The sequence below is a fragment of the Myotis davidii genome, unplaced genomic scaffold, assembly GCF_000327345.1.
Source record: "Myotis davidii unplaced genomic scaffold, ASM32734v1 scaffold93, whole genome shotgun sequence".
Classification (NCBI taxonomy): Eukaryota; Metazoa; Chordata; class Mammalia; order Chiroptera; family Vespertilionidae; genus Myotis; species Myotis davidii.
In genome coordinates, this window is record NW_006292095.1 from 4,900,238 (window position 1) to 4,926,857 (window position 26,620).

General features: G+C 37.5%; 1 protein-coding gene across 9 annotated transcripts in view; it reads left to right on the plus strand.

Annotated features, from left to right (window-relative positions):
- WHSC1L1 (Wolf-Hirschhorn syndrome candidate 1-like 1) overlaps positions 1-26,620 on the plus strand; it is a 141,784-nt gene that overhangs the window by 92,005 nt on the left and 23,159 nt on the right. For 7 of the 9 annotated variants that reach the window (XM_015565224.1, XM_015565220.1, XM_006765570.2 and 4 more), the window contains 9 exons: positions 1,475-1,990; positions 4,146-4,272; positions 9,263-9,360; positions 11,470-11,515; positions 14,402-14,532; positions 14,897-15,025; positions 15,659-15,785; positions 23,195-23,392; positions 23,859-24,032. In XM_015565224.1, coding sequence (XP_015420710.1) covers positions 1,475-1,990; positions 4,146-4,272; positions 9,263-9,360; positions 11,470-11,515; positions 14,402-14,532; positions 14,897-15,025; positions 15,659-15,785; positions 23,195-23,392; positions 23,859-24,032 — 1,546 coding nt within the window. Of the gene's footprint in view, positions 1-1,474; positions 1,991-4,145; positions 4,273-9,262; positions 9,361-11,469; positions 11,516-12,413; positions 14,011-14,401; positions 14,533-14,896; positions 15,026-15,658; positions 15,786-23,194; positions 23,393-23,858; positions 24,033-26,620 lie in introns of those variants that run through there. The other 2 variants (XM_015565226.1, XM_006765574.2) reach the window with 2 other exon arrangements.

Below are 26,620 nucleotides of genomic sequence, written 5' to 3' on the forward strand. Positions count from 1 at the left end.
TCCAGTTGTGAATTCATGAGAGTCCCCAAGTGCTTTTATATCAATTATCCATTATAATCAAACCAAAATTTCCAGTGTGTTACTTGTACCACTGGCTTTTTAAAATTAATCTAATGAAAGACTTTACATTTCTCCCTGTTAAATGTTATCATGTTGGTTTCATGATCTCACTGTTTTAAATCTTAACTCTGTCACCTCTGATATTAATAAGCCTTTCCAGCCTCATACAACTTGTACATTTTTAAAATATGTGTTTATTGGTTTTAGAGAGAGGGGGAGCAAGATAGAAACAGCAATCATAGAGAAACATCATCAGTCGACTGCCTCCTGCATGCCCCCCACCAAGGATCAAGCTTGCAGCCTGGGCATGTGCCCTGACCAGGAATCGAACCAGTGATCTCTTGGTTCCTGGGTTGATGCTCAACTGCTGAGCCATACTGGGTGGGCTGGTTGAGATTTTTAAACTCAACTAATTAATTTTAGTGTGGGTCTCTTGTGATTCATTGATTTGTCATATTTTTACACTTTAAAAACTAAAATTGATCAGGATTTTGATTAATTTTATCCCACTTAACATTTTACAGATTTATACATCAGTGTTTGACATACACTATAACATCTCATGGTTTTTTAGCTAATTTCTGGCTATCTTGGTCAGAAATTAACCCCCTGGATAATTTTTAATTGCTTTAGTCATTTCACATGGCTATTTAGAGTTTTCTTACCTGTCTTGCCAATCCAAAGTTGTTTTTTTTTAATCAACCCTGGACATAGATACCTATGAAAATTCTGATTCAGGTTTACTTTTTCTCTCATACATTTCTGCTTTACTATGTCTTGTCAACTTACATTTGTTCCTCAGGGCTCTCTCCTTTCTCTCCCCATTCTGCCCCTGTGTGCATTGTTACAAACTAGCAGCACAGCTTCAAATGCTCGCTTCAAGTGCCCATTAGCTTTTTTGTGATCTCTGTAGCACCCTGAAGCTGTAGGGGTAGCATTCTTTTTAAAAAATAAATAAATATATATATATAATTGATTTCAGAGAGTAAGGGAGAGGGAGAGATGGAAACATCAATGATGAGAGGGAATCATTGGTGGCTGCCTCCTGCATGTCCCCTACTGGGGATTGAGCCTGCAACCTGAGCATGTGCCCTGACCAGGAATCTAATCGTAACCTCTTGGTTCATAGGTCGATGCTTAACCATGAGCCACACTGGGGAATTACTATTAACTTTTCATGAAGAGTGGTCACCAAAGGGGGATTTATAAAAGGGAGTAGACCTGCATGTCATCCAATAGTAATACCAATTTATCGAAGTTATAACATAAGAACATTTCATTGATTTGACTGAAGAACCTGAAGATATTTATGTATACCTAGAAAGATGACAGGCTCACATGGGAAATACCTTGTGGTTTAAGTGCACTTTTTCGCTTGAAGTGTGTCTGATAATGCCTATATCTCTCTTTAAAGATTCGGAAACCCCGACCACAGAGAGAACGTGCTCAATGGGATATTGGCATTGCCCATGCAGAGAAAGCATTGAAAATGACCCGAGAGGAAAGAATAGAACAGTATACTTTTATCTATATTGATAAACAGCCTGAGGAGTCTTTATCCCAAGCGAAAAAGAATGTTGCCTCCAAAGCGGAAGTTAAAAAACCCCGGAGACCAAGATCAGTGCTGAATACTCAGCCAGAACAGACCAATACAGGTGAGGTGGCCTCCTCACTATCAAGTACTGAGATTCGGAGACATAGCCAGAGGCGGCACACGAGTGTGGAAGAGGAAGAACCACCTCCTGTTAAAATAGCCTGGAAAACAGCAGCAGCCAGGAAATCGTTACCAGCTTCTATTACAATGCACAAAGGGAGCTTGGATTTGCAGAAGTGCAACATGTCTCCAGTTGTGAAAATTGAACAAGTATTTGCTCTTCAGAATGCTACAGGAGATGGGAAATTTATCGATCAGTTTGTTTATTCAACAAAGGTACCTCCTTTTTTCATATCGTTGTATGTCCCCCACCCCCGGAAATGGTATTTAATAAGTAGTTAACCTTGGCATTTAAAAAAGACACAACACCAGGTCATAATTTAAATATCCACTGCATTTGAAATGTACAGCCAGTTTGCCCTTGCACATGGGGCAAAAAAGACACAGGCAAAAAGACTGTGTTCTCCTCCCCCATCTTTTGTATTATCCCCATCTGAACTTGATTAATCTTTAGCTGTGCAGCCAAAATTTAGCCTAGCTCCCTAAAGTCATGGAAAAAAACTGGGCAATTTGCCTGTTTCTAAGTTTGTATAGTTAAATTTTCTTAGTTGAAAAGTGTGCTTCTTATTAAATCATTTTGTCAGTTATCTGAATTAACCTTTGTAATAATTGTACCCACTAATCAATCAGTTCAGCACATCTCAATACTTAAGTTCAGCAAAGAAAGAATTCAGAGCTAAGAAACTCAAATTATAAGAGAAACTTCATTTGGAAAGTCACAGAGATAGAAAAGGTGAGTCAGGTGGGCTTCAAGGGCTCAGGAAATGAGTTACAGAGGCAAAAGAAGGGCCCTTGGAACTTAGCAAAAAGAAATGTGGAGAGCAAGTGCCTGGGGGAAGGAGAGGGTAGAGAAAGGTGCTGGCTGGTGCTGGGTGCAAGCAATCTGTTTGGCTGCACCAGCAATTTTGTTAAGCTTATGTTGGCTTGGGATAGCTGATGTATTTTAGATAAATACCAGAACTTACGTTAGTTCTTTAACTGTGGTGATAGCTTGGGTATGGGGTGAAAATAGCTTCTTGGAACTGAATGTCTCTATCAGCCAGCTCCAGGCCTCCATTTAGTGTACGTATACTTTAGTTTTAATACCTTAAAATTCTTTCATAAGATTTATAATACTTATTCCATAGACCTCTTCACTACCTCCCATCAGTACCACAATCGTGGGCTTGTGAATTCGAGTTAGGGGCACCTCATGGATGTATATTCTTAAAAAATCTCTATTTCCTAACATCATATGAACATTAAAATAATTAAATATAGGTATGCTTTATTATTGATATTTTTTCCCACAGAAAAGTGTAAGGTCCTGCCTGTTTCTGCCTTTAGGTGCAAATGAGTTCATTAAGGCTAAACTGCTTGGAAAAACTTAAGTTACAGCTCAGTTCCCACGTGGTTCTGCTGATAGCTTTGGTTTTTGTTTGTTAAATATATTTTATTGATTCTTTACAAAGAGGAAGGGAGAGGGATAGAGAGTTAGAAACATCATGAGAGAGGAACATTGATCACTTGCCTCCTGCACACCCCCTACTGGGGATGTGCCCGCAACCAAGGTACATGCCCTTGACCGGAATCGAACCTGGGACCCTTCAGTCCGCAGGTCGACGCTCTATCCACTGAGCCAAACCAGTTAGGGCCTGTTCATAGCTTTGAATGGCAAATGCGCACTCTATATCTGTTTTGAATGTAGATCGACTCCATTAGTGGAGCTAGTTTTTTTATCTGCTTTTAGATGCACAGATCAAATTTTTGTAACCCTCTCCAAAGAGTGCTGTGTAAATGAAATTTAAGATAAAACTGACCTTTTATAAATGAAAGCTTATAAAAATACATATATACATATTTATAAATCACTCCTTTTTTTTCAATGTGTTAAAAATACCTGAACCTGTCTGTTCCAAATTGCTTATTGGGTGCACATTTTGGTCACTATGAATAGCATGTTTCTGTATCTATGGATAGTTCTTGTCTTTCAAGGTGTGTTGAAAGTTTCAGCTGTGTAGTAGAGTACTTTACCAAATGAAGATGCCTAGAGTTCTCTTACTGTGACATGAGTGAAGGGAGAGACTGTTCAGACCAGAAAATACTTTGTTTTTTACAGAAAATTATGTGATACACATATATTTTTTAGTGATATTCATCATCTGGACTTAGACATATAGGTTTTTTTTCTACATTATCTCATTGTACATTTTGGAATACACCCTGAAGACTTTTAATAAAATTGTTCTGATAATGACTCAGATAATTAGCTGCAATCAAAGCCATATAAAATTTAAGCAAATTATAATCTTAAGCTATATTTCAAAATCTTTATTGTTGAAAGTATTACATATGTCCCAGATACCTATTTTTTATTTGCCTTATTTTGAAGGGAATTGGTAACAAAACGGAAATAAGTGTCAGGGGACAAGACAGACTTATAATTTCTACACCAAACCAGAGAAATGAAAAGGCAACTCAGAATGTATCATCTCCTGAAGCAACATCTGGTTCTGCAGGTGGGTATGAATGAAGAGTATATTGATCCATTTTGAGGTCATAGTTCTGCTCTACTATAACATGGTAGCTATGTTCCTAAGAAACTTTAAGTGATCAAAATCTAATTTTATTTTTAAAAAAATCAAACTATAAAAGCAATTATTTCAATAGGAAAGAATGGTTTAGGGCAGTGATGGCGAACCTATGACACGCGTGTCAGAGGTGACACGCAAACTCATTTTTTTGGTTGATTTTTCTTGTTAAATGGCATTTAAATATATAAAATAAATATCAAAAATATACATTTTTGTTTTACTATGGTTGCAAATATAAAAAAATTTCTATATGTGACACGGCACCAGAGTTAAGTTAGGGTTTTTCAAAATGCTGACACGCCGAGCTCAAAAGGTTCGCCATCACTGGTTTAGGGGCTAGAGAGCTTATAGTAACAGTTATTTTTCCTACAGGAATTTAAATAATGGTGTTACCAGCAAGATGACAAGACTTCAGTTCTTGTCTTCTTGAAGGAAAGATTTCAATCAAGAGACAGTGTAGAAAAGCAAGCAAGAATTTGAATGCAGCAAAAATATATTTAGTGCAGTGAAACAAGGAAGGGCATAGAAGAAGCAATAAGAGAGCCTAGTCAGAGAAAAGGGGGCCTTGGGGACAGGCTCAGAGGTTTAGCCTGAGCTGCTGCTGCCCATTGCTCTCCTAGATACAAGTCTCATGGGGTCCCTTAGAAGTTAGGTGACACATGCCTGTGGGGGAAAAGAAGGGGAAGGGAACGGCCCAGACCATGCTTCCTGGAGAAAGAGTTCCATGGGACCTTCATTTTTAGGGGTTAGGGGAAGTCTTAGGGACAAAACGGAACCAGAATGTTACCAGACCTCGCGTTCAGTAAATCCCAATACTTCAGTTTGGCAAAGAAAGAATTCAGAGCCAAGAAGCTCAAATTATAAGAGATACTTCATTTAGAAAGCCAGAGATAGCAAAGGTGAGTCAGCTGCGGCTTCGAGAGCTCAGGAAATGAGTTACAGAGGCAAAAGAAGGGCCCTTGGAACTTAGCAAAAAGAAATGTGGAGAGCAGGTGCCTGGGGGAAGGAGACTGGGGAAAGGTGCTGGCTGGTGCTGGGTGCTAGGGGGTGTTTTATCTGCTCTCTAAAGGTGGGGATCTTAGGGGAGTATCTCAATAGACTATTCATCAGCTTTCCAGGTGTGTCCTTTCCGGGTCAGTCTCCACTGATTTTCAGTGCAAGGGCCCGGGGTCATTAGTTGTTGCATCTCTTCATGATGTCAGATATGGCGTAGGTTAGTCTGGTTTTGGTGGTTTTCTGGGCCTGGAGCTGAAGCACAACTGAGGCCTAAATGTCATCTCTAGTTTAACCAAAGCTCTGAGTCTGTTGTCAGCAGACCCTGAGGCTCTGCCTCCAAGAACATTTGATGCAGGTTAGAACCTCATTGTCCTGAGGGCTTAATGTGCTTAAGGGAGTGGTTGTGCAAGGGCTTGTATGGGAGTCATGTGAGGCTAACCTCTGGCCCCTTTGTTCCTCCTCTAAAGGAGTCTACCCCATGACTAGCAACGTGCCAGGGGAGGAAAGATGAGGGTTGGGGGGTCCGAACTCCACGACAGGTGATATGAAGGTCAGGAGGCCTAAACCTCATACCAGTGATACGCTTGTTGGGAGAGGAGAGGTTACTCTGGGAGCAAGGTCCTCCTCTACAATAATTGTTTTTCCCACTTTTGCCCATTGCTAGGTACCTGGGGCTTTCCAACCTGGTGACCTACCGTACCTGGTCTATCATCCTTGCTCTGCTCATGCCTAACTGCCTACTACATATTTCAAAATACTGTGTAAAAAAATGAAATTATGTTGAAGGAATGAATAAATGGACTTAGATTTTACATTAATTAGCCATAATTGAAAATATTTGTTTCTTTCTTTGAACATTAAAATACTCTTTTGGCCTCAGCTCTCCATAATCAGTTTTATTGTCTTTCTTTACATTAAACTGTTGGTGATTTATCTGAATTTAAATATGATACATAGACTAAAAGGATCTTTATTTAAACATCTATATTCTCCTAACTAGGGAGAAAGTAAATTCTTCATATAATATTAGACTGGTCTTAAATTATACTTTTTTATTTTTTATTTTGTTATTATTATTTTTTAAATCCTCACTCAAGGATATTTTTCTCAGTGATTTTTAGAGTGGGGGGCGGGGAGAAACATTGATGTGAGAGGGTCACATGCATTGGTTGTCTCCCACTCTCACCAGGGATTGAGCCTACAACCGAGATACGCGCCCTTGACCAGGAATCTAACCCAAGACCCTTTAATCCTCGGGCCAGTTCTCTCACCATTGACCCAAACTGGCCAGGACTTTTTTAGTTTTTTTAAAATCTCATCTGAGGATATTTTTCCATTGATTTTAGATTGGGAGGGAGAGAGACAGAGATAAACATTAAAGTGAGAGAGACACATCGATTGGTTGCCTCCTGCAATTACCCCAACCGGGGCCGGAGATCGAACCTGCAACACAGGTATGTATGTGCCCTTGACTGGGAATTGAACCTGAGAACCTTTGGTTTGCGGGCCAATGCTCAACCACTGAGCAACACTGGCCAGTCTATACTTGTATTTTTAATTGAGTTGATTTTTTTCCTTCTCAGCTACAGAACATTTTATTTTCATGTAGTCTTTTCATTGTAAGTTTTAAGTTCTGCAATGGACTTTTTCTCTTTACTTTCTTATAAGAGAATGGTAACGTGGAATTTTATCATTCTTTATATCTGGTAAAAGCCCAGTTTCCTCCTTAGACAAGCACATATAATTAGGCTGTAAATTAATGTTGGGACCTTAATATAGGGATGAGCGTTGTTTTTTGGGTTTTTTTTGTAATCCTCACTGGAGTATATTTTTCCATTAATTTTTTGAGAGAGTGGAAGGGAGGGGGAAAGAGAGAGAGAAATATTGATGTGAGAGAGACAAATCCATTGCCTGCCTCTTGCACCGCACCCTGACTGGGATCAAGTCTGCAACCAAGGTACATGCCGTTGAGTGGAATCAAACCCGGGACCCTTCAGTCCAAGGATTGACACTATCCACTGAGCTGAACCATTCAGAGCAGGATGAGTGTACTAAAGCTTTGACCTTGGCTTAAATTTGGTTACCGCTGTGTTGATAAGTGTATTTTGTTGTTTTAAATGACCATTTTGCTTCTTATAAAAATAACTTCAGTACAGGCATACCTCGTTTTATTGTGCTTCATTTCTTTTTTTGCACTTCACATATGTTGCATTTCTTCCAAATTGAAGGCAAGACCCTCCACCAGCCAAAAGATTACGACTCACTTTGTTGCGATGGTCTGGAACTGAACCCACAATATCTCTGAGGTATGCCTGTAGTTGAAAGTCAGAAAAAAGATTTTCTTTTCCTCCAGAAACAAGTTATATCATCATCTCAACTGGTGTTAACTACCTAGGGAGAATTCCTAAGCCTTTTCCTAGTAAATTTAGGGGATACATAGAGTATGTGGCACAGCTGCATTTCTATGGTTTGTAGAATTGTATTTGCATTTATACTAGGTTTCTAAGCTATTTTCCAAATCCAAAGATGGTTACCTCCTTTATCTTAGAATGTAAACATACTTTTTAGTGGTTTTAAAAGTAGTGGAATTTATTTGTTCTATGCGTAGCTTTCAGAATTTTAAGACGTCGTGTTGCCTTATCTTCTATAAGACAATACCTCTAATATCTGTACTTTATGGAACAGTTATGTTGTCATCCTCAAAACAAGTAGAGATTTTTGTTTGTTTTAAGCAGTTCTGTTTTCATTTTCTTCTTCCCTAGTAGGTACTCAAACATCGATAAGTATACTAAAGTATGGATTTCTACTATACTCAGGTGTCTATGAGGGCAGAATATCTGTTGTTTTGATAAACATTTTCATCAGTAAGAGTAAAGGAAGGGGTTAGCAACTTCATTTGTGACTTCTCTGCTAGAAATGATTAACTACAGCTCAGAAACAATATGTCATTATCAAACTACCTACTCCTTCCCCAAAACAAAGGTAGTGGGATCCTTCTTTGTTTTGGCCTTGAACTAAGGTGAGGGAATCTATTTACACATAGGCAAGAACAGTGAAACCAATGAATCTATTTACACATAGGCAAGAACAATGAAACAAAATAATATGCAGGTGATATGAAGGCTTTACTGAAGCAGCTTCTGCCTGATTTTATAGGAAGTCTTAGCAGCTTTCTCCTTTGGTAAGTGAAAGATGATTATTATCTAGGAAGGACCATTTAGGTGGTCCAAGCACTGAAAAGACGGAGAACAGCTGCACTGAAGGTACCATTCCTTCTCAGGGTCACAGAATGAAATCATTCCTGACATAGTAGTCTTTCAAGTTGTGGTCTTCAATCTAAGTTTTATCCTTTCCAAAATGGGGTCCATGTGAGTCATCTTCTGTTTACTTTTAAAGAATGTTACTGTTTAAAAATCTCAGTAGCTTCTTGTTTTACCATTTAACATGAAAGCACTTGAAAATTTGTTTCAACTAGTTTTCAATGATTAAGTATTTCTGTTATAACAAGTCCCTTGATAGTCACGTTAATAATTTGGTTTTGGCCAGCATTTTTTGTGCATTTCCTACCTTTTCCCCTTTTGTTGTTAATAATATAACAATAACAATACTTGTATTAAGTGCACTAAGCACTGTTAAGCACTTACATATTGAATTAATTCATTTGTTAAAATGCAAAATATGTAGTACTGATTGAATTTTGAATCAGTATTTCCTAATGTCAACTGAGAATAAAGTCGCTGTCATCCATCTCAATCCCTTCATCTCTTCAATTATAGATACGTAAATGTGTTCATCTGCTTTCAAGAAGACTAAACTATGTCTCTGCAACTTAGAAAAGCAGGGAATTTGGTCAGAACTTACATAAATGTCAGGCCATACTTAAATGAGTCTTTATTTATTTGTTTAAATTATATTTTAGGCTCAGAAAAGAAGCAACAGAGAAGATCAATTAGAACTCGTTCCGAATCAGAGAAATCCACTGAGGTTGTGCCAAAGAAGAAGATCAAAAAGGAGCAGGTTGGCTTCCTACATGTAGAGAGTTAAAGCATTGTATTTGTAAAGTTGTGGCTTAATATTGGTACCTTAAAGAAAAACTTTCCCCACCCTGGGTTTCCTTTCTGGACTATCGAATGCTTCTGTCCCAGTGAGTTCCACGGCCTTCCTTTAACCCAGCCATCCCTGTGATTCTGCTTCAGGCATTTTCACAGAACGCAGTCAGGCTTCGGGAGATGGGAAACCAGTGGTGCAAGACTTAAAGAAGTCCTCACACTTATTATGAAATTTCTGTTATAAGCAAAATGATTTCATGTTTTCATGATTTTTATTTGGAACCATCAGTGAGTTCCCTTTTAAAATATATATATTTTTTATTTTTGTTTTAAGCTGCTGGTATGTATTGTTTTTATTTTTTAAACAAATCAAATTAATTTAAGTACAAGAATTATATTTAAGAAACAGATGATCATAGTTGATCTGGTTTTTCTGTTGGTATCACAGATTTTTTGGAATGTTATTTTCCCAATGGAATTGCACTCACCTGTTACTGGGTTATCAGATAAACATGTTTCAAGTGGGGTGAGGGAAGAGGAGGAACATTTTGAAGGGGTTTAAACCAGTGTAATCAATGTAGTGATATTCATATCAAATTACCTTTTCAAAGAAATTTTTAGAAACCATAATCCCTTTAATTAAACTTACAATCAGAATTTTTCTTAATTTATTAAACTGAAAAAATATCCATTTTTACAGCCCAGATAGCTGCTATTAAACAGACAATTCTGAATGATATTAGTTCCAATGATCTTTATATTTTTAAAACCACTTGATATGGAAGAGTGTGAAATTTCCTGTTTATTTTCTTCATAATTTTAAACTTCGAAACTTAAAAGGTGACTTTGTGGGTGCTCTATGGTATCATCAAGCATGTAAAACAATTTTCCCAGAAATAGTTAACTAAAATTTTCAATAATTACTAATTTGTCATTCATTTATCATAATTAACTTTTGTACTTAAGAAATCATATTCCAAAAAATCTTTTTAAGCTCTTGCAAACCTACAGTATTCATTACCAAAATGAAATTGTGATTTTGCTCGTTTCCAAATTCAGTCTGTGACCAGTCAGTTTAAAATTAATAAGCAGAACAAGTACAAAATGGGACAAATTGTTAATGCCACTGTGTTACAGTTAGTAGTAGAACAATACCAGTGATTGTTTAGAAGATTTTATATTTGTATTACTAATTGTATCTTATAAAAGCGCTTCTGTTGTATGTTTTTTTTACCTGTTGTAAAAAAAATAAAAATATTTTTTAAAAGCTTAGAACAATCCTTAAATATTTACAAAATGTGTTTCAACATGCATATTTCACCACATCTTTAAGAAACATAAAATTCAATTCATAGCTTAAACAGGAACTCCTCCAAACAGCATCCTTTCTTTAATTCTAATGGTTCAATCCTCAAATTTCCACGTGTTTTACATATACATTGGCAGAATAACTTCTGATCTCGCTCTCCTAATGTAGGATCAAGACACTGTTCATAAGACACTCAAGAAAGTGCTTTTGCAATATCACAAACTTATTAAGTTTGTACTAGCAGCAAAAGTATTGAGCTTCCAGCTGTATGGAGCCCTGTAGCACCCTCTACAGAGAGGGTCCTGATTCCCAGCAACTTAGCTGTGAGTGCAGGCGCGGAAGGGTCTTAAAGTGGCGTGAGTTACATTAACCTGAGTATCATAGTAAGTAAAAATTTATCCTAACGTCTTTGGGGCGGGAGGGGTTTATAGCAACATCGGGCTGGTTGCAGAAACAACCCCTCTCCTGCCTCCCAGACACTGAGGAAAGTATTCTTGTTCTCTTAATCTACCAAGGGAATGGTGGGAAAGTCTATGCTAGAGAGCATGTGGTTGTGTGTTGACACTTGGTATTCAGCACAGGCAGTTAGGATTTAAACCCTCCCTGGCTTTGAGACAGAGACTTTTACCCAGCAGATGGGACTGAGTTCGGATTTCAGATACATTAACCACTCATCATTACTTAGATTGATGGAAGTATTATTTTTTCCCTCTGTTAATTAAAAGTGAAAAAAATTCCTCGTTAATGCTGATTTTTCTGTCCAAACAGGTTGAAACAGTTCCTCAGACTACAGTGAAGACTGGATTACAGAAAGGTGAGTTTTATAATGTTGATTTTCATTTCCTTGATTAAAACCAGTTTTAAACAATTATTTGTACTTCATGTATTTTTGTTTGTCTCTGTAAATCATTGTTGTTGCTCTTCAGTCAATAATTTGTGTGAAATGGAAGTATTCCCCGGTGTGTGTGTGTGTGTGTGTGTGTGTGTGTGTGTGTGTGTGTGACTTTTAGAGTTGATACTATTCTGTACCTCCATGTGAAAAGTCTTATTTGTTTTATGTAAATTGGAGAACACCACTTAGACTTGATACTGTTTCCAACTTTTCTCCATAAGGTTCTGGGGTTTCACTGGTTTATAAACTAGGGATGTGACGAATCCACTTTTTTTGGTATTCGACTGAATACCGAATAGTACCTATTAATGTTTGTCAAACATGGACTATGACAAATCAGACGAGACAACCTGATTGAAAAATTATCTTGCCACATTTATTTTTACAGTGCTGTAAAATCTTTTTTGTAAATTAAAATGATTCATAGCATATTTATGGCCATTATTAGATGACCTTAATGCAAATCTATTTGAGATATGCACAAAGTTTAAGAAACCTTAAACTTATATCTGTATTTTCTGTGTGCAATTTGACTACAGTACAAACTCCATAGCATGATTCGTGCGTTTTTGGTGAGATCATTCAGACTGTATTTAATACCTGTAGTTTACTCTGGGCAAATTGCATTATTAAAAAATAAAAAACACCAGCCTCTCTGCATTCTCGGGGAGAAGTCTGCAGCGATGGTCTCCGTGGAGATCCTCAGCAGAACTGAACAGCCTCTCGGAGGGAACACTGCTTGGCGGAGCTCCAAGAAAAGACATCGCGATCGCTGCGAGATTAGGAGGCCTGATTGCGTTGTGTTTCCACCATTCCACAGGGTCGGCGGACCGGGGAGTGCAGGGCTCTGTCAGATTCAGTGACAGCTCCGTCTCCGCAGCGATTGAGGAAACTGTGGACTGAGATTCCTGTACAATTTCATCCCAGAAACTCCAGACTTGTAGTCTCCATGCAAGATTTCTTTGTCGGCGGCTTGATAAACAGTTTCTTTGTTTCCAATTTTGATTTTGCCAATCATCATTATTGGCATTTTCCTGACTGGTTTCTTCTTCAAGACTCTGAACAATTGCTTTAACATTCAAATGATTTTTTTTTTTGGTCTGAGCTGGATAGGTACAGCTTAAATCATGGGTCCAGCCTAAAAACCACCGTTTAACTTACACTGATCAATTTCAACATGGACTGTTTTTGTTTTTTGTTTTTAAATAAAGCATCATTAATGCGCGTCTGCAGGGTTTTGCCAAACAACCCAAACTGTGTACATTACAATAATTAAAAGCTTTTTTTTTTTAATGTTAGTGCTGTTATCATGGAGAACATAAGTATGGCAGCTGTCTTTGGCAGTCTGTCATTTTTCTAGCATTTTCAGAAACTCATCGGAAATGGCGGTACCTGTGTTTCCCTTCGAAAGCCTCAGTACAGCACTCCTGTTCCTCTGTTAAAACTCCTTGTTAATCCAGTGATCTTTTAGGCCAAGGAAATATTTTATGGTGGTGTTCTGGGTCCATACACCAGCAATGAAGGAGATAGATTTGTGTACTTGTGTTTTTTAATCAGCGTTAACATGGGCAGGCACCCTCATTTATAGATGTAAGGAAACATTCAGTGAAAAACTTGTAGACTGGGATGTGATAACGAGGTTCCAGTAATCTGAGCAGTCTAAAGAGACCCACATCCTCCACCACAGAACATGGCTATGTACCAAGTGCTACTCTCACTCAGCCTGTTGCGGATCTTCATGGCCCTGGGAGACTTGTTTCTCCATGGTCTCTTCTGGACTGCACACTTCCACCATAGCTTGCTGGGCTGATCTAGATGTCTGTTTGTTGTATGGAAAATTTGGGGGAAATATCCAAAACACAAACTGTGGGTTGAAATATTAACCGTCTCCTTGGTTCCTTGGTATTCACCGTGCCTGATCTGCACATTTCATCGTGGCTGTTTCTGTATAGCCTATACTGCATTAGCCCAAGAGATTGTTGCTTTGTAACTTTTTGCACTATTGTTTTGGCTGGATTTGTATTACACACAGTTTTAAAAAAAAATTCCGCACTATTCTCTGCCTTTTTTTTCCATATTTATTTCTTCCCGCACAAATTCCACATAGAGGCCTCTCATCCAGCTCTTCGTGATTTGGCTGCACTTGAACATTGATTGTCTGTTTACAGCCCTCAGCAGTGTGCCTCCTACATGGCATGACATGTGTAGATGTGCTGCAGCACTTGTTAATGGTCACAATAAATGACACTTCACCAAGGAAGTCTCAGATGAACAATTATGAACATCCAGAATTTATTGGTGGCGGGGGGCAATACTCAACTAAATTGCAAAATTGGGGGAAAATGGCACTATCCGTGTACGAATCGAATACAAATCAGAGATTTGTCACATCCCTAATAAAAACAATTTGGAGATGTCTCTGCGACCATATCTGTAAGCTACATAGTGTGTTGGGTTTTATGTCTTCCCCCTCCAAATTGAATGGTTCTTTGGATGGTTCCAAACAAATCAGCTATCCTGTAGTTTTGGTAGAATTGGTTTTTAGGTTGGAATTTGGGCTCTGTTGACTGAAAATAGCTTTAGAACAGGGGCACTGCATTAAATGTTTTAATAGAGCGGTTGTAAAGAAATCACTGTGAGGAAAAGTCAGAAGCTTATGAAGTTTTGACTCGTGACTTCTGTGTTACAAAGGGAGCTGTGCTTTCTTCACACTACAGATGAGTTTGGGGAAAGAAAATATTCTCCCACAAAAAAAGTTAACAAACTTTAAGCACTATTTTAGGATTAATTTCGGTGTATTGTATTAAGGTGCCAGCGAGATTTCAGATTCCTGTAAACCTCTAAAGAAAAGGAGTCGCGCCTCAACTGATGTAGAAATGACTAGTTCAGCATACAGAGACACATCTGACTCTGATTCTAGAGGCCTGAGTGACCTGCAGGTAAATATGTTCAAGGGTCGGAGCACAGTGCACTTTTTTGCTTTGCAAAACCAAGTAACATACATAATTGCTTTGCCCAACTTCTTTGGGAGCATGGGGATTTTAAAATATTCACAGTGAAGAAGTCATTTGGGTTATTTTGTAATGATGCACATCTTAATTTTGCTAGTTTCTTACATAACAGAAGCATAGCTTTTTTTTTTTAACTAAAGTTTCTGTCAAAACACCAGACATGTTTTAGAAAGAAAGGAAAGAGGTCGTGTCCAGGTTTATTTGAGCAACTCTTACTAGGATCTTTATAGCACCTAACTGAGGAAGTTTTTGTTTTTGTTTTTCTTAAAAATGTGCTATGTTTTCCATGTAGGTAGGCTTTGGAAAGCAAGTAGATAGCCCTTCAGCTACTGCAGATGCAGACATTTCTGATGTGCAGTCCGTGGACTCAAGTTTGTCAAGAAGAGGCTTTGGAACGAGTAAGAAGGACACTGTGTGTCAGGTAGGCAAGTGGCCTGTCCTATAGCTTGAAAGAATTACTATCATACTCTGCCAATAATAAATAAATTTACCACCTATTGGAGAGGGTAGTATCTTTCTAAATTAGGATACTGGTTTAAAGCAAGATCTAAAAGCCATTTTGGGCTCTTCACTTTCTGAGTTGGAATATGTACTATTCATATGCAGATATAAATCTCCATTGTGAGATTGTGTTATGAAATGGAAGTAAATGGCAAATGACTGATTTCAAAACCATTTTCTTAAAATTAAATTGGTATTAAGTTTTTAATGTATATTTACCCTTTCTGAAAAATACTGCTTTGCCCTGTGAAAAAAACTTTAAGTATCCAGATTCCAAAAACAGAATCGTAAAAGATTAAGTTTGAATTTTAAACTATACCATATTGGGTCTGGAAGTAGTTATCTAATTCAGTGGTTCTCACAGTGAGGGCCAAGGGCCAGCAGCATCAGCATTGTCTGGATACTTGTAAATGCATATTCTTTTCCCCCACCCCCACACCTACTGAATCAGAAACTAGGAGAAGAACCCTGTGCTCTGTGTTGTAATAGACCCTCCAGGTGAATTCTGATGCCTGCTAAAGTTTGAGACCCACTGCTCTTTGCTTTGTTGCAGATCTGTGAAAGCTCTGGTGACTCTCTGATTCCTTGTGAGGGAGAGTGCTACAAATACTTTCACCTGGAGTGCCTGGGGGTGACATCACTCCCCGATGGGAAGTTCATCTGCATGGAATGTAAAACCGGTGAGCTTTCTTGTTTTGGTAGATATGAAAAGATGGATAAGGAGGAATGTGCAATGCCAGCACCTCCCATGATATCTAATTTTCTTACCGCTGTTATGTAGCTCTTCTCCCATAAGTATTTCAACAAATGAAGATCATTTGCTATTTAGGCTTCATAAAATCGAAAGAGTAGTTAGCAATATTATTACCAAATTTCCTCCTAGCTGTGCCTTAATCATAAAAATCTATCAATTCATCCAGATGTACTTGTATTTTATCTAAAGAGCTATACAAAGTATATAGAGTAAGTTTTTTTTCAAATGGGTTTAAGGTTTTTATGCTAAATAAATTGGTTTAAAGTCCCTTGACTTTAATAGGCTAGAGTAAGTGTCGATTGCAAAGCGTAACCATGGTGACAGTACTTTTAGTGGAAAGATGGAGCTACTAGAAATTGTTTTTAAAACTTGTGGGTTTTGGCCCGGTTGGTGTGGCTCAGTGGTTGAAGATTGGCTCATGAACCTGGAGGTCACACACAGTTGGATTCCTGGTCAGGGCACATTCCCAGGTTTGCAGATTTGATCCCTGGTAGAGGGCATACAGGAGGCAGCTGATCAATGATTCTCTCTCATTGATGTTTCTACCTTCCTCTCTGAAATCAGTTAAAAATATTAAGAATAATTTAAAAAAATAAAAAATGCAGGTTTTGGATTCACCATTTAGTTCTCACCACCCCACCCCAATACAGACTACCGTCTATCAAAATAATTTATAGAGAAAGAAATAGACAAGTTTGTATTTCTTCCCTGTGTAGCCATGATTCTATTTAAAGTCATGGAAAGCTGGAAGTAGAGTTGTTTAATCTGTAACAAGGCAAGTGAAGAGTCAACTGAACATAGCATGGCAGTGCATCCAGGAACTATGTACGGTTTTTTGTTTTATTTTTTGCTGTGAGAAACTATGAGCCAACTGGTTATCAAATATTTATGATATGCTCATCTTACCCGTGACACTTTATTTTCTTACTCCTTTTCCCTTTTTCTTTGGATTCTCATAAATAGTTTTATCCTTCTTTATTTGATTTTATCCTTCTTTATTTGAATCAGTGCATGCTAAAATTGTTAGAATGGTAATTTTTTCTGAACACTGAGTAAATGCCAGGTGCTGTTAATACTAAGCATTATATCCTATTACCAGAGGCCCAGTGCCTGAAATTTGTGCACTGCCGGGGGCGGGGGATGTCTCTCATCCCTCAGCCCAGCCTGTGCCTTCTTGCAGTCCGGGACTCCTTGCTCCTTACCGTCGTCTGCTTGTTCGCTGCTCCTTACTGCTCGGCTCACTATTCCTTAGCGCTGCAGCGGAGGCTGGAGAGGCCCCCGCCCCCACCGCTGCACTCGCCAGCGTGAGCCTGGCTTCTGGCTGAGTGGCACTCCCCCTGTGGGAGCACACAGACCACCAGGGGGCAGTTGCAGTTTTGAGCGGGATCGGGCCAAAACTGGCTCTCCTACATCCCCCAAGGGGTCCTGGATTGCGAGAGGGGGCTTGAGTGGCACTCCCCCTGTGGGAGCACACAGACCACCAGGGGGCAGTTCCTGCGTTGAGCGTCTGCCGCCGCCCCCTCCCCCCCCGGTGGTCAGTGCACATCATAGCAACTGGTTGTTCTGGTCATTCCGCCGTAAAGGTTGCTTAGGCTTTTATTATATAGATCTCATTTTACCCTCATAACATAATAAGATAGATACTGTTATTATTTTCATTTTGCAGAGGGTGAAACTAAGGATTAGAGGGTTTAGTTTAGTACCTCGTCCAAAGTCATGAAAACAGAAGTTGATGAAACTGGCAGTTATGCCCAGGAGGCAGCTTGACCCCAGGATCCTTGCTGTTTACCATTGCCTTCTACCACCTTGATTAAGTACGATGGAGATCATGTATCATATATTTTAACACACATGTGCTTTCTCGCTCTCGCTCTTGCTCTCTCACAAACATGCACATGCAAAAATTAAGCTATTAAAGCTGTTTTGAACATATAACATACTTTTTCCTACGTAAGATATTTTATTCATCACATGTAGACCAATTGGCCAACTGGCAGGCTTGGGGTCAGATTATCTGCACATTGTTTTATTTGTCCTTCAAAATATGTTTTGAATGTGTGAACATGGATCAGGCATGTACTCCTGGTTCCTCACATTCTCTGTCATTCCCTTTTTCTGAAACCCTGTCACTCCAGCCATTTATATAACCTGTCCAGTCCCTTTAAACACTTAAGTTTGCAATCTCTGATTCCAACTACTGATAGGAAGGACCAAATAGCTCAGTATTAAAACACTCTTTTGAGGCTTCTCTCCTAACTCGAATCCAGCTGAATTCTGCCATGGTTAGATATAAACTAAATTGGTACACATCTATTAAGAAATTTAAGAAGGAAATTTGCTTTAAAAACAATTAAATGGAACAAAGTTGGAGGATTCATATGCCCTGATTTCAAAATTTACTAAAAGCTACATCAATTAAAACAGTGTGATACTGGCATAAAGATAGACATATACCCAATGGGAGTCCAGAAATAAATATTCACATATACAGGAATGATTTTTTGAGAAGGGTACAAAGACCATTTCATGGGGAAATGACAGACTTTACAGCAAATGATGCTGGGAAAACTGGATATCCACATGCAAAAGAATGAAATTAGAACCTTAACTAACAACCATATGCAAAAAATAATTCAAAATGTATCAAGGTTCAAACATAAGAGCTAAAACTATAAAACTCTTAGAAGGAAACATAAAAGAAATGTTTATGACATTGGCTTAAGCAGTGATTTCCTGATATGACATCAAAGGCACAGGCAACAAGAGAAAAAATAAACAAATTGGACTTTACCAAAATTAAAAATTGACTCAGTTGGTTGAGTGTCATATTGCGCAACAGAAGTTTGCTGGTTCAATACCTGATCAGGACACATACCCAGGTTTCTGGTTTCATTCCTGATTGGGGTATGTGCAGGAGGTAGCCCATGGATGTTTCTCACATCAGTGGTTCTCTCTCTCTCTCTCTCTCCCCCTCTCTCTTCCTCTCTCTAAAAGAAAATTTTAAAAAATCAATAAAATGATGTCTCTATTACAAAAAACAACAACACAGTGTACATCAAATGACACTATCAACTGGGTGAAAAAGCAACCTGCAAAATTGGAGAAAATATTTGCAAATAACCTATCTGACAAAGAATTAATATCCAAAATCATACATAAAGAACTCCTATAACTTAACAAAAAGCACACAACCCAATTCAAAATTAGGCAAAGAACTTGAATAGATTTTTCTCCAAAGAAGTTATACATATGGCCAATAAGCCCATGAAAAGATGTTCAACATCATTCATTAGTAATCAGGCAAATACAGATCAAAACCACAATGAGATGCCACTTCATGCCTATTAGAATGGCTATTACCAAGAAAACAGAATATGGAGAAATTGAAACACTTATACACTGTTGGTGGGAATTTAAAGTGGCATAAGTGCTGTGGAAAACAGTATGGCAGTTCCTCTATTAAACATAGAATACATGTGACCCAGTAATTCCATTTCTGGGTATATACCCAAAAGAATTGAAAGCAGGGTCTCTTAGCAGGTATTGGTACACCCATGTTTGTTGCAGCACTATTCACAATGACTAAAAGGTAGAAACAACTCAAATGTCTATCAATGGACGAATGGATAAATAACATGTAGAATAGTAAACAATGGATAAATAAACAATGGAATGTTATTCAGCTTTAAAAAGAAATGAAATAGATACTGATATATGCTACAACAAGGATGAACCTTGAAGACACTATGCCGAGTGAAATAAGCCATTTATAAGGACAAATATTTTATGGTTCCACTTACTAGTACATGAGTTACCTAGAGTAATCAAATTCATAGAGACAGAAAGTAGAACAGTTGTTACCAGGGGTTAGTAAGGAGAGAAGAGTGGTGGGTAGTCAGTATGGGATGATGAAAAAATTCTGGAGCTGTATAGTGGTGATGATTGCTAAATAATGTAAATGGATTTAATGTCACTGTATCCTTAAAAATAGTAAAAATGGCAAATTTTATGTTTTATATTTTTTTAATATGTTTTTAAATTGATTTTTAGAGAGAGAGGAAGGAAGAGGGATAGAGAGATAGAAACATCAATGAAAGAGAAACATCATCTATCAGCTGCCTCCTCTACATACCCCTACTGGGGATCAAGCCTACAACCCAGGCACATGCTCTGACTGGGAATCGAACCTGCGACCTTTTGATTCCTGGGTCAACACGCAACTATTGAGTCACACCAGCCGGGCTTATGTTTTATATTTTAACTACAATTTAAAAAAAAACAACAATTACTGCCCTGGCCAGTTTTCCTCAGTGTTTAGAGCATCAGCCTGCGGACCAAAGGGTACCAGGTTCGATTCCCTGTCAAGGGCATGTACCTTGGTTGCAAGTTCCCCAGCCCAATAAGGGTGTGTGCAGGAGGCAACTAATTGATGTGTGTCTCCTCCACCTGCCTCCCTTTCACTCACCCTAGAAAGCAATGGAAAAAATATCCTCTGGTGAGGATTTTTAAAAAGTTTTTTAAACAAAACAATCACAGTTGACCCTTGAACACCACAGGTTTGAACTACATGAGTCCACTTATATGCAGATTTTTTTCCAATAAATACTGTCTCTTGGAACATCTTTTAGAAATTTCCTTACCACCATGAAGCAGTCATGTTAATTATACTATGCTACAAAAAAAGCAATTGTATTGCTGTTTTAAAATATCAATGCATGAGTCATTACATCTGTAAATAAATATGAATTTCTTTTTCACATTATCACCTTTTTGTTGTTGTTAATCTTCACCTGAGGATATTTTTTCCATTTGTTTTTGAGCTCTTTTTATGTCAATGCAAATATATTCAATTGCTGTTCTATAGTATGCCTATGTCACAGTTTAACTATTCTCCTATTGGAGGAAGTTTGAGTTGCTTTCAGTTGTTTGCAGTTAGAAACAGTGCTTTAGTCAGCATCCTTTTACATATACAAGTCTATTCTAATGTAGAGAGTAAGAAGTATAATTTCTAGGCCACAAAAAGTGGATGTACTTTTTTGAAAAATAGATTCTGCCTTGTTTCCTTCTAAAGTAGTTCCTTCCAATTTAAATTCCTACGAGCACTATGCAAGAGTACCTTTTCTCCCTACACCCTGATCAACAACTGATATTATCAGACTTTGAAAGTTTTTTTCCTATTGATGAATTTTTACAGTAAAATGTAACTTGTGGTTTTAATTAGCATTTATCTGATTACTAGTGAAGTTGAGCATTTTTCATGTTTATTGGCTGCTTTCTGTAAATTGTTCATTCCTTTTGCTCGTGTTTATTAGGCTATTTTGTTTCTATTTTGATTGATAGTTCTTTATAAGTCTTGTTTAGCTATCTTTGCTTATATAGATTGCATATATTTTCACTATATTTGAACGTTGTGTAACAAAACAATCCTTTATCATCTTTGTTGCATATATTTTTCCACATCTGTTTGTCTTTTACGTATTCCTTCTTTTTTTCCATTCTAATTGGGATTATTTCTTCCTTTAAATATTTGGCAGATTGACCAGTAGAGCCATCTGGGCTTAAAGTTTTTTTTTTGTTGGAAGATTTTTAATTATAGTTTCACTTTCTTTAATAGTTTATATAACTAATAATATTTTCTATTTGTTTTTGTGCCACTGTTGGTAAGTTCTGTTTTTCTAGGAATCTGTTTACTTATCTAAGTTGTAAAATTTATTGGCAAAAATGTAATGATCACCGTGTATTATCTTTTTAACTTTGTAGGATATGTAGTGATATATCATTATTTATTTCTGATAGTTACATGTATTGCTACTTTTTCTTGTGTGTGTGTTTTTTTTAATTAGTCATTGTTACCAGGGATATCAGTTTTTTTAAAATATGTTTTTATTAGCCGAAACCGGTTTGGCTCAGTGGATAGAGCGTCAGCCTGCGGACTAAAAGGTCCCAGGTTCGATTCCGGTCAAGGGCATGTACCTGGGTTGCGGGCACATGCAGGAGGCTGCTGGTCAGTGTTTCTCTCTCATCGATGTTTCTGACTCTCTCTCTCTCCCTTCCTCTCTGTAAAAAAATCAATAAAATATATTTAAAAATATGTTTTTAGAGAAGGAAGGAGAGGGGGAGAGAAATAGAAACATCAATGAGAGTGAAACAGCAGCATCAGTTGATTGCCTCTTGCTCACCTCCTATTGGGGATCAAAGCCCAGAACCTGGGCATATACTCTGACTGGGAATCAAACTGGCCAGCCACCTCCTGGTGCGCAGGTCGATGCTCAACCCTTGAGCCACACTGGCCAGGCAGGGATATCTGTTTTATTAATCTTTTTCAAAGGGCCAATTTTTGTTTTTGTTTTTAATATTTCCCAATGTATATTAATTTCACTTCATTTTTGAAGAATTTTTTAGTGGATATAGAATTCTAGCTTGGTAACAATTTTCTTTCAGCTTTAAAGATAGCATCTCGTTATTTTCTGGCTTTTATTTTTCTTTCAGTCAGCTATTAGTGTTATTGTTGCTTCGTTGAAGATACTTGTCTTTGTGTGGGTAATTTTAATATTTTCTTTTTTGTCCCTGATTTTGTACAGTTTGAATAAGATGTCTAGCTGTCATTTTTTTGTTTTGAGGGGGTAATTTTGAGTTTTCATCTTATCTCTGTTTTACATATGGAAATTTTAAGTGATTATCTAATGGAATCTGCCTTTTCTTTGGTAGTTTCTTTTACTTATTCTGTGTTGGAAAGACCTTGACACTCTTACCTCTCAGGTGTCGAAAAATTCTGGTTTGGGTTTTCTATGGAAATAATTTTAGTGTAGAGTAAAAAGTGGAGGTCTAAATTATTTATACTGCTACATCTCCAAATCCTCCTATATAATAAAAGGCTAATGTGCAAATAGACTGAAAGGCAGAATGACTGGTCATTATGATGCACACTGACCACTAGGGGGCAGACGCTCAATGCAGGAGCTTCCCCCCTGGTGGTCAGTGCACTCCACCGGAGCAAGTGCTGCTCAGCCAGAAGCCGGGCTCATGGCTGGTGAACGCAGGGGTGGTGGCAGGAGCCTCTCCCACCTTTGCTGCAGGCAGACATCCACCGAGGGGTCCCAGACTGCGAGAGGGCACAGGCCGGGCTGAGGGGACTCCTACTGACCCCCAGTGCACGAATGTCATGCACCAGGCCTCTAGTCAATTATAATAGCAAATCAATCATTCTAACAAAATGTATTAAATATTTTAATTTAACCATTTATTTTCCATGTTCATCTCAGTAGCTGCTTCTATTTAAAAGGAATATGCTTTAATTAGCTTTTATTTAATCTCTGTTCTTCACCAAATTTCCAGGAAAGCACCCATGTTTTTCATGTAAGGTGTCTGGTACAGATGTGAAGCGTTGCTCTGTCGGTGCTTGTGGGAAATTTTATCATGAAGCCTGTGTCCGCAAATTCCCCACTGCCGTCTTTGAATCAAAAGGATTCCGCTGTCCCCAGCACTGCTGTTCTGCCTGCTCTATGGAGAAAGACATCCACAAAGCAAGTAAAGGTAAAACAGAGCTAAGGTAAAAAAGCTACTTTTAAGTTCAGTAGCAAACAATAAGCATATTGTTATAAGGAGCATCGGGCATTCTCCCTCTGTTTGTCTGTAGGTACATGAGCTCAGCCACAGTAGATGGCATAATAAGTAGAGACTAGGTTCTCATTCAGACAATGAGAAGAAAATTCCATATGTTCAAAATTACCCTTGGAAATTCCTTAAACAGCTGCAATATTGGAGACCACCATCTCCCCAGCATCGGAGCAGACAAATTTTTCTTTGAGCTCTAGAAGGGTGCTGCATTTAGGGGCCATATAGCATAGGAATGACAGAGCCAAACAAGTGAAGAAAATATTTTTATCTTACTATATTCAGCATCACACAGGAACCCAAAAGAACCCAACTCCAAAAATTTCATTTTATATATCCAGCTGATACCTAAATGTAGATTCCTTTTTGACTTGTCTTTAAACAGGTCGCATGATGAGGTGTTTGAGATGTCCAGTAGCCTATCACTCTGGAGATGCTTGTGTTGCTGCCGGAAGCATATTCGTGTCCTCCTACATTCTCATCTGTAGTAATCATTCCAAACGGAGCAGTAATTCATCCTCTGCTGTAAATGTAGGCTTTTGTTTCGTTTGTGCGAGAGGTGAGTGTCAATCCTTTCTCTTAGTTCTTTCTGAGTTCACTGGCATTAAAATAGAGTTTCAATAATATCCCCAAGACAGATGAACATTTCCAGTAGCTAGTCCCTTTTATATCATTAGACATTCAAATTGTTAGAATATTAATTCTTCCATAAATTAAGCTAAAGTCTGAATTTTTTAATAACTTAGAATTATGCATAAGTTCTTAGCATTTCTACTTGGAGCATCAAAAGATTAATCTATTTCCTTCTGCAAACAATTCTTCTATTCAAAGCAGGCCCTTCCCGTGTCATATTCTTTAATCCAGAGCTTGCAACCTATTGAGATTTCACTTGGAAGGCAAAATGAGCACATTTATTTTTTAGTCGTTTATGTCGTATTTTATCATGTTTTAGTCTGGCATTGAGGAAGGCCTGATGGGATACAGCCAAAGCAACATATGTGGTGGTGTTAGTTAAGAGCCAGAAATGCAGGCTGTTGATAACGTAGGTATGTCAAGAGATTGATCAACTAAAAACAATATTGTGTCCCTCAGGGGGTCAGTGAGCTTGAGTTCGTGATAAACATAAAATAGAACTTCATTAGTCGAATATGATACAGAATATTTATCTTTTTTTTTTTCTTTAGGAGACAGTTCTTTTAATTTGGTGAAAGTATCATAAAATATTTTTAAATAGAATTTAGGTAGTATTATAGATCTTGAGTTGCTTTACTTTTGTGTATTTTTAAAATAATAACTAGAGGAAGTGGGCAGTAAAAGTTTAAATAAATGGTATCCTTTCTGTAGCAGCCAGCGGGGTTCATTGTGTGTACTGCTTTCAGTATGCCAGAGTTTTCTTTCCTCACTAGAGCAATTACACAGTTGTATCCTTCTTTGAAACCTGGCTGGTACATGGAGAAGTAGGTCTGACATATTTCGTGCCACATTGTAACAGGTGACTAAAACGATTCAAATAAAAGGAATAAACCCCATCCCTAAGAAAGTAATGATAGGATGGAAATACTGACTTACCCAATTGAGTGGCTAGCTTTAGAGACCTTTAAACAGATGAGTGTCAATGAGAACATAAAGTCTCTATGGCTTTGTTAGTATTTTATTCTACTATATAAGCACTTACTTTACTTAATTTTACCAGGAGTGTGTGTTTCTTACTTTTACTGGTTTGTGTTTCTAGTAAAAATGAGTAAAGCACTTAATTTTACTTTTACTCACTTTTACTAGGAGTGTGTGTTACTTATTTTTACTCACTTTTACTAGTTTGTGTTTCTGTTTGTGCATGTGTAACTGAGCCAACATTTTAAATATCAAGTTACTAACTCTCATGTTGATGTACTTGGGAGTACATTTTGAATCAATCAAGTACCATCAGTATGATTAACCAATATTTTCTTTGGCTCTATTTCATTCAATAATTGGGAAACCTTTAAAACAGGTATTTTCAACTTAAGATAGGTAGAAAAATGGCCCATTGTCAAGGAATCTTGTTTTGTAGAAAATCTAGCCATTTTGTAAAGTTTAACTTATATGCCTTGATTAAAAGCTTGAGGTAATGGAAATAGGAAAAATCCATGTTTTAATACTAGGATCTGTATTTGCATCTTATCAATATGGCAATTATTCTAAAGTATTACTACATTTAAATGCCTACTGAAGCAAGATTATTTAATTCCCAAGTATTTTAACTGGAACTTTGTCCAGTAAACAGTAACTTTTATTTTCCTTTCCAGAATTTTACAAAATCTTATTCTAAATTGATCAAATGTTGGGATTTGAGAAGGCTTAAAGTTTTTCTGAAATACATAATATGTGTTCTTTATTCATTATTTGTAGCAGTTTCCTTTTTTAAAAAGAGACCTAATTGTAATAAATCCACACATTAAAAGGAGTACTTTAATCGTTTGTTTTTGCTATTAGAAAACTTAGCTTGTTTTGTTTTGTTTCTTGTCTCATACAGTTTTTCCCTCCTCTGAGAGGATTTTTCTTAGTTCTTGGTTATTGCTTGTTTAAAATCATTAAGCTAATTCGTAAGGACACAAATATCTAGAAATATTTTTTAGAATTGTTTTAAGGTTTGCAGGAGTGAGGAATGTACGGCCCAAGAAATCATTTGGTCTGTCCTTGCCAAGGCATTAGGGGTGAGTTAATTAAATGTTTGACCACGTATAACAGGCTAATTTTTAAGTTGATAATTTTATATAGCCTAAGAATGGTGTTTTAAATACCAAAATGGTTGGCAGAAAAAAGGTTCCCCACTCCTGGTTTAGAGGAACATTCCTCCTCCCTCGCCCTCCCCATGGTGCATAGAAAATGTTCAGTTATATTTCAGTGTCATAAACAGGAGTGGGCAAAAGTAGATATACATAATACAACAAATAATACAATAATTAATAAATAATAATACAAGAATAAACTCTGCGTTTCGCATACTCACACCTGTAAACCTACTTTGCCCACCCTTGAATATTACTCAGCATCTTTCATCTGGAGGTTGGTGTAAAATAATAGTTAGCTAACTTCTATGCCTTTCTTTGTAATGGTAATTTTAAATGGAGAAGTTAGATTAGGGTTTTCTTTTAATTTTAATAATAA